The following is a 9,038-nucleotide window of genomic DNA, read 5'->3' on the forward strand; positions in this document are numbered from 1 at the left end:
TATCGAATCCAGTTTGAATCTTCTCCCCGTACGGCGAAATCCAGAAATGCTTGGTCCAAGACTTCTGGAGTCTGTAGCACCTAATAATTATAAAAAGAAGGAAGAAAAACAATCCAGAAAGGAGGAATCACTGTACACTGTTGGTCTACAATAAACTTCTTCTTCGTTCATGCCGGCCATCGAAAGGATTGCGAGGTTTCTTGATACTCTCAGTACGATTCTCACTACGGAGGAAAAGCTTGCTAGGGATTTGAGGCTCAGTTTCTGCCGTGTGAAAATCAGTGTAGCATTGGAATTTTCTTCAATTTCTTAACTTCGCGGATGACATTGACATCGTTGGCAAGACGACAGCGAAGATGTGTGAGGCGTACCCCCGACTGAAACATGAAGCAGCAAGAATTGGTTTGATGATCAATATGACGAAGACGAAATACCAGCTTGCCGGAGGCTCTGATCGTGATAGAGCCCGAGTGGGAAGCAGAGTGTTAGTCGACGGCGACAACCTCGAGGTAGTAGAGGATTTCTGCTATCTTGGGACTGTTGTAATTTCGGATAACGCTGTCAGCAGCAAAATCCGGAGACGCATTGTGCAGGAGATTCGTGCCTACTACGACCCTCACCGTCTGCTGAGATCCAGAAGACTTCGACACCGCACAAAATGTGAGATATACCGGATACTGATCCGCCCTGTGGTCCTATATGGCCACAAGTCTTGGACCTTCCGAGCGAAGGATGCAAACGTTCTTTGCGTGTTTGAGCGTCGCATCCTCCGGACCTTCTTCGGCGGTGTGTTCAAACATGGAGTGTGGAGGAGAAGGATGAACCTAGAGCTTGCATCCTGACGGTAGCAATGACCAACAGGATACGATGGCTGGGGCATGTTATGAGGATGCCGGACTGATGCTCCGCCAAGAAGGACCCCCAGTTCGGCATGAGGCGTCGGCGAGCACAGCGAGTTCGTTCAATTGTTGATAGGGCCATGCCACGACGACGTGCTCTTTAAAAGAGCAGGCCAACATGTGAGTGAGTGTATCACATCGGCCACCGAATCTCCAATGTTCAAAATTAATTTTGATACGCATGTCTACACTCGACTGAAGCGCTAGGGCCATACTGAAGGCCAGACTGAAGATAAATGCGACTAGTAAGACAAATACGTTCGTGCTGGCCAGCTTTTTGTGTTCTAAATTTAAGATAGATTGAAGATGCTTTAACAAGGTCTTGTGGTCTGACGAATGTATACATCAATTAACAAATTAGCAATGCTACAATTAGTAACATTTTCAAATAAATAAAAAAGTACTTTTACTTAAATGACGAACAATTAAAAATGGACAGCTTTTATAAATATTCAAAGGAAGTTTTTGGTAATTTGTTTTGTAAGTATTTTCTTTTTGCTTTTATCAATATTTCCTTATAAAAGAAAAGCAATAGTAAACGATTTAACGAGGCATAAATATGTACTTATAGGGTAATGAGCTAGACTTTTACTTAGTGCATTATTTATTCATTAAATTTTTGAATAGCCTTAGGCGTTGAAGTATTGATGCTGCTTGAGATGCTTTCTAAAGCAATACGTTGCAAATACTGTGTTCCAAGGATTCTACAATAACGACCCTCAAATCACCATCAACGCAAACTCACCCAAAAGCAAACTCTCTTTTCATTCGTCTGCGAGTGTTTTAATCTTTAAATATTGCAACCCATTCAATTAGCATTTATCGTTAATTTTTATCATCCATCCAGCCGTGAAAGGTTGCACTGCTGGCGATGTTCCTGCGTTCCCTTGGTGTGAGCTGATTAATGAATACGAGCTTCTCGCGTCAAGAAAAACTCACCATTACTGTGCTTCGTCGGTTTGCCGTATCGATTGATCGTTTGTTTGTGAGCTGAAGAAAATGCTACCAAGCGTAGTAGGGTTGGGTGACGGAAAAACAGCCCACCTTCAACCCCCAAAAAAAAGGTAACCGGGAAAGAGTGGTGGGAAATGATCAGATAAATGGAGCAATTTATAGGGTCATTAATTTTGGGCAAAATTCGAATTCGGAACGTGGGATGTTCGGGGTTCTAAGTGTGGCTACGCCTTTCACTGACTGTTACTACTACTTCTACTACTAATAGTGACGAATTGGGCACCTTACATTACGAACAGAAGGAAAACAAAAGGCAGGGGGCAAAAACACAGAACGGGTGACATATGCCAAATGGTTGAGTTTTTCTCTTCCCCATTTGGCGCACAACCTTCACCACGATTTAAGAGGTGGCTCAAAGGAAGAATGAAAGTGATTTTCCTTGTACACGTCCACCTGCCCCGATTATGGGGAGCTGATGGGAAGAGGGAGAGGTTTGAAAAATTAGTACCGGAAGCCATTTCTCGAGCCCATTCAGTCTCGGGCTTGTAGTTGGGGAGGGCTCACATTTGCCTGTCGGTTTGGTGGTTATGTTTTTCGCTTAGTTTATGTGTGGCGTGTGTATAAATATACTACATTACGCACGTCATCGACCTGCCGCAGCGTTAACAGGATGAAGATGATACGAAGCCAACTAAGGCAATAAAAACAGACATTTTCCATCTCGAAAGGGGTCCTTTAAAGGGACTCGTAACTGTTCGCCTCCGCATAAAAACACAATAAATTAGCAATTGATCTTAGGTGTACGTACCACTGAGGGCTAGATTACAGGCCCGCCTTTACCGTCGTTGGGAAGAAAGTAGGATCCTTTTTCTAATGATCGCGAAGCCATAAATATCAAATTTCCTCATCGATAGGTGAACGATTATCGTGACTATGCGACAAAATGGTGATATCAATGTGCGTGGTTATTTTTTGTAGCTAGTTTGTTAATCACTTTCCCATTGATGGTGGTTTCCCATTTTCGTCGACACGTCGAGCTGATTAGGAGGCCGATGTTTTATGGGTCCCTCAAGCTGGGGGACAGTTTGCATTTGCTCGAGTGCTTTATCGCAGGGAAATAAATAACGCTAGCCTTCGTTGCTTGTAAGACGCTCGTTGTGAAATATTTTCTTGATGTTTTGGCAGAGATAAGTGAATGATAGGAAGGTAATGGTTTCGGTTTCGGCGACGTTTTACGTCGAGTAGAGAACGTCGTGCTATAAACTTCGTATCTTTGTAGGGACTTTGCAGTAAGAGTTCCGAATTTTGAGACATAAAATCCGGCGGCCAGGCTTCCAATCCATAATATATTCTGTGTTAGAAGCCGATGAGAAAAACCCTGTGAGCCTGAGGGCTTGATCGCAGCTTTTAAATTAAGGGTTAGAGCATCCAGCAATACGAAGAAGAAGTTGTGGGACAAAATTCTGATTTGGCAATCATTGAACGAGATTGAGAAACAGACGATGATTGTGACAAATACAAATCAGGGAACAACAGGAGGTTTTCGATAAATATTAGTTGGAGAACCCTTACTAATGATTATGAGGTCAGGCCCCATGCAATTGCACATAATCACGAAGCTCTCCAAGGACCTCAAACCAAGTCTAATTAACTTTTTTCCGAATTCCATAGTGAAGGTACCATTTCCTTGGGACCAGAGATCCCACCCGAACTGTTCCGCTGTAGCGAGATCTTACTGTTCAACTACATGGTAGCAATTAGCCTCGTAAAAAGGAGAAGAAGAAGAAGACAAAGAAGAAGAAGAAGATTTAGAAGAAGTAGTAGAAGAAAAGGCAAGCTTAATCCTGTTTTCACTGTTTCCGAATCTTCTTTGGTCCTATTTCTTGGCCGAATCTTTCATCGCAAAATTTGTTTGCTTGTATAGCCCTTGTTACTATAATACTACGTTGACTCAAATATACCAGGTTAGCTGGAATCTTGTACCGATATGGCTCTGTTGACGTAATGTTATCAGACTTAGTTTAGTTGAAGAAACCCATATCTCATCAGGAAACTCAGGGAAACTTTTACAAAAGCTTTTGTAAATTGTTACGAAGCAGTGGACAGTTTTATTTTCGCTCTCTGTCACAGAATCCCTTCTGTTGAATACATTTCTCTTTCTGCTCACTAATACAAATGCCATGTCAAAGTGCCATTTTTTTAAAAGCAAATTAATATGCCACTTTTAAAAATACGCCCTCCCTCCCCTCCCATGCCAATGGAATCATGGTAAAAGTTTATTAATAAATCTCTTCAATCAAAAACTTTCCCCATCACCCGTCAGACACAATGCCGCCTCGTGTGGTATTATCCTTTCGCACCGCTCAATCCACTTCAGTGCGGCCGCGTTCCAACGTGGCCAACAGTCGGAGCGTTTTCAATTATGGAAAAATATAAAATTAAAACTAATTCTCATCATAACCCTTGTCGCCACCGTTCCCGGTGACGGTCAGGTCTCGTGTGGTGTGACGACTTTTACTCAAACATACCACAGGATCCGAGCATTGCGATTGCATACTTACACATACATGGACGTGTGTCCGCCGTATGGTTTGGAATGCTGGACGGATTTTTATCATTAATTCTCACTGTCCTTCTGCATTAGCAGAATCAACCACGTAGCATCTGGCAGTCCATAGCAACACGGTTCCGGCTCCTGGGGACGGCTTTCCCAGGCGTCGTAATGGTTAGGACGTAAAGAACGGGCCAGTATCGGTGAAGGGTTTATCTAAACCGTTTGTGATGGATGGCGACCATCCAATCGGTGCAAAGTTGGCGCCGGACATAAATATAAACAGAACCTAAATTAAACTTTTCTAATTTCATACTTTATTTACTGCTGTTGCTGCTGCTGCTTCTACAATTATTTAACCACAGTCGTGCGTCTCCATAGCAACGTGCTTTACTGCGCTGATCATGCTGCTGCTGCTGCTATTACGGACACACATGTGGCCAAGGGTGTAATTTATTGAAGGTGCTATTGCTGAGGTTAAGTTGAAATGGAAAGGCGATGGAAAAAAATAAATGTCGGAGAGATAAGTAAAGCAGAGCCAACAAAAAAAAATGAGGATGAAAATTGAAGACCTCCGACACGATATGGGAATTCATTGGGCTGCCAAGAATTAGACGTTTTCCGGTGGAAATGAAATGGATGTTCAGAAAACTAAACAGTGCTAGAGAGAGGGAGCGAGAGAATGGGGAAAGATTTGTTCGGAGCAGAATCGCGATAGCAAGCAAGGATGAGTAAATGTGAAATATTTATGAAGCAACATACCGGAGATTGTTTTATTTTATTTACACCCCGGTGTGTGTGTGTGTGTGTGTTTTTGTGATGGGTATTTGTGGCGCTATTTATCACTGCAATATTAAATTACGGGCTGCAACTGCACTGAGTTCACACAGTTCATTAGGAAAGAAGCGTGAGTGATGGGTTGAAGTTTTGAACGTTTTTCTTAATTGAGTTGTGAAAGGGTTCTCGTGGTTAGTTTTTTGAATATGTTACTTCTATTTACGATGGAATTGTTTTTTCAATTTATTGGTATAAAATTATCATACAATTTTTAGTCTACAGTTTATTACCTTTGGAAAGCACAAATTTATGAATATATCTTGTTTAGCGTGTAATTATATCATCATCAAACCGTTTGATTCATATAAAACATATCTTAAACATGAAAAAAATAGGTTTTTATCAATTCATAAGGAGTTTTAATTGAATAAAAGCAAACAAACTAAGTACAGTATTACTCGATATTTGGAAAATGTTTTCTAAAAACTTAACTGCACAAAAAACATTCGTGTTTGAAAACCTTAAAACAGTACAGAAAATTTGGAAGCATTGCTTCCTATAAAATAAATAATACATATACAGTTTTTGAACGCTTTTAAAATTTCAAATATTGCATAAAAATAGGCGTTTTATTGCTAAGGTTTTAAAACACGCTAGTGACTGATTGGGATGAAATAAACCTAGAGCAAACAATACGCGAAACATGCCAAACAAGATGAATGATTAGAGCTTGACCTTGGCTGGACAGTGGAATGCGACACAAGCGTTATCAGTTACCAATATGGCATTAACTTGCTGTAGGAGGGAAACCTGATATTTTACATATAGGCTTACTCCACGAAAGCTTTGCATCTGTTTCCGTATGTAAACGTTAAGTAATTGTTAATGTAGTTTCATTCGAAAATAACTCTCTCTTTCTCTCTATCTCTCTCTCTCTCTCACGGTATATACCACGTACAGCTGTATCGCCTACTTTCGCCCACAGCAACAAAAGCACCATCCCCAGCAGTTTGACCAGGGCGTCCCTTATCTTCGTGCATAAACATTTATCATACGAGCGGAGCCCGAAAAGTGGTTGCCTTAATGAAATTTAATTAAAAGATTATCGGAATGCTTCATAAATATGTAATCGATGCCTTGGGCTTCACATTAACAGTAAAATGAGCAGGTTGTATGAGTCCTTCTGTGTGTATGTGTGGGCAGTTGTTTGCTTTTCGGCTGTCACTAACGTCCGTCCACGCTTTTTGAAGGGACTCCGCTCCTCTGACTCCACCTCTGTCAGTTGATGAAGTTTAGGGTTTCGCTTTTATCGTGCACAAGATACATTTACCACGAAAGATCCGTATGATTTCCGGACCGAATGGGAGGCAGTTTAATGGATTCATGGCGTATGTATGGCGCCTCGGGTAGCCATAGTATCCTGCTGTAAGCCTTCCAACAGTTTGGTTGAAACTTTTACCATTGCACCTCTCCTCCACGGTTAGTGCAGCAACAATATGGGGAGAAAGTTCCATATTCTTTCCAATGGACTTGAGCAACTCACTCCCCTGGTGGTAGGTTTCGCAGGAACTGATAAGATAAAGTCCTCCCACCGGAAGTGAAAGTGCCCAATGGGCTGAGAAATGACGTACCGGAAGTTTGACGTCCAACCTTGGGATTTCGAAAGGTTTTCTGGGTTTGGGACGCGCGAGGAATGGTCTCGAGGTGGGCAACGTTCGCCGACAGGCTAGCTGTATTAATTGAAGCATCGAATACCTTTATCAAGGAACTTTTCGACGTGTTCCGGCCGGTGGATTCCTTCACGTACTGTGCCGAAGCGGGGCGGTTGGATCGTTAAATTGTTTATTTGGCTATTGTGGAGACGGGTGTTACCGGTGTCGATAAGGGAGCGTACCATCTCACTTTCTAGAGCTTTCCCAATACCTTGAACGGGGAAAGATCGATAGGGTGATTAACTATTCCATCGGTGTAATCCTACCCGGGCTATTGTCAATCTGTCAGTGTCCGGAGTGTGGAGAGATCGAGATTCGGCTTGATTGAGATACCACACCCAAACACATACATACACACATACACACTTACCTACCAACCGAACAACCATTCCAAGCTGCGACCGCAAGACGTGATGGAAAATAGATGTAGCTGTTGATTCCCGGCCGCCTTTCTCCATTACTTTACGGCTCACGTTTCTTGTTTAAATATCGTCAGGATATAGCCAGTGGACACTACCAGTAGTGCATTGTTTCGTTGCCGTAGTAATTGAAGGAAGTGTAACTTTTTTGCTTACCGGAAGTTGTGTCAGTTTGAGCCAATCCGATGGACTAAAGGTAGTGGGAAGCCAGTTATCGTCCTGGGGCGATGTGGATATTTAAAGGATGATTGAATAGGCAGAAAACAGGGAGGTACGGTAGGTAGGATATTTAGATGATATCATTGAAATGAGGTGATAAGCAATTTAGTATAATTATGAAACCTATAAAGCTCGTTAGACAAGAACGTGAGTCATTCAAATTTTAATAAAATGAAAGAACACCGCCAAAAGATGAGTTATTGAGTTTGTCTTTTCAGATTTGTTTTATTTTTGATACCATTCTAGAATTTGTTTTAGAGTGCTTATGAATATTTCGTCTCACACATTGGGCTTAAATAGGTAAGGATTTGACAGTTAAACATAGTTGAAGTAGCCCTTAACATATAATTCAAAAGTGAAATGCTAGCATCTAAGTATGCTTTGATTTTTGCTTGAAAATGTGGTTCCTTTGATAACGCCGGTTAGATTTACAAAGGTGTTCAAGAGCATAACCAAAGAAGGCATTGGTTTGTGGTTACGACCGACAGGTATAAAAGCAGAATATTCTGCCAAGTAAATAACACAAAAACCGCAAAAAATCGTTTACAGCGAAAGTTTGTTGTTATATCTGCATCAGTTTCCCGGGCGCAGCCAAAAGGTATTGGAAGCTCCATAGTCAAAAAACACTTTTTCTAAGTTGTATTATTTCTTACAGAAAAAGACAAAACACACGGTTAAGATGTCTGAGGAAGAAACATTTAAAATTCCGAAACCACCGATGCGTCGTCTTCATAATGCCGTCATCAAGCGCAATCTCATCACGGCCATAGCACTGGTCACCGTGGCGGTCGTTGCGATTAAAAAGCTGCGGAACGACCCGAGAAAGCGGGACTACGCTGAGTTTTATAAGAATAATGACGCGAGCAAGGCTTTCCAGCGCATGAAGAATGCCGGTCTGCTGCAATCGGTTAAGGATTAGATTTGGCTTCTTAGTTGCTAGGAGCAATAAATAGAAAAAAGCGATATGGTCCATTAGAAGTGTTCGGTGGAAATTCGTAGACGTTATAATCGTTATTCTATTTATTGTAGGCTAAAGCTCAATAACAGAATAACGCATATAACTCTGTTGGCTGACGTTTTAATGGAAACACACTGTTAAAAAAAGAATTTTTAGATGCATTTTCTCTGCTGTCGTATTTCACTGAGCAGCCAGGATTGGAGAAAAATCCAATTCGTATTTTTTGTGAGGCATCCAATCGCCTTCTCAATAATAATATCTGCAGAACAAGGGAAACGGTGAGGAATACTACTATTTCGAAATATCAGCTTATAGTTATCGACTGCGAACAATTTATTAATCTTGTAGATATAAGTCCAAAACGGTTTAAACTGGTTTAATATTGCCGTTGAAAATAATTAATCTGATTGAAGGTTTAAAGAAATGTGATTACTATTTACTATTATCTACCCATAATTATTCTCGATAGAGACATGAGAGCGGACACAACACTCTCATAAAGCTGCCAATAGTGTCCCTTTCGAAGCGTAATATCTATTTTCAAACCAC

General features: G+C 41.3%; 1 protein-coding gene across 1 annotated transcript; it reads left to right on the forward strand.

Moving 5' to 3' along the window:
- The first annotated feature begins 8,210 nt into the window (after positions 1–8,210).
- On the forward strand, positions 8,211–8,455 carry LOC126568635 (cytochrome c oxidase subunit 6C-like). The gene has a single exon (XM_050225147.1). It carries the CDS (start codon positions 8,211–8,213, stop codon positions 8,448–8,450), a length of 240 nt encoding a protein of 79 aa, XP_050081104.1. The 3' UTR covers positions 8,451–8,455.
- Positions 8,456–9,038: the final 583 nt, after the last annotated feature.

Source organism: Anopheles maculipalpis, chromosome 2RL (assembly GCF_943734695.1).
Source record: "Anopheles maculipalpis chromosome 2RL, idAnoMacuDA_375_x, whole genome shotgun sequence".
In the NCBI taxonomy this organism is placed as follows: Eukaryota; Metazoa; Arthropoda; class Insecta; order Diptera; family Culicidae; genus Anopheles; species Anopheles maculipalpis.

Bases quoted from the DNA above. Each gene is read 5' to 3' on its own strand.
- LOC126568635 (XM_050225147.1), top strand. From the start codon at position 8,211: ATGTCTGAGGAAGAAACATTTAAAATTCCGAAACCACCGATGCGTCGT.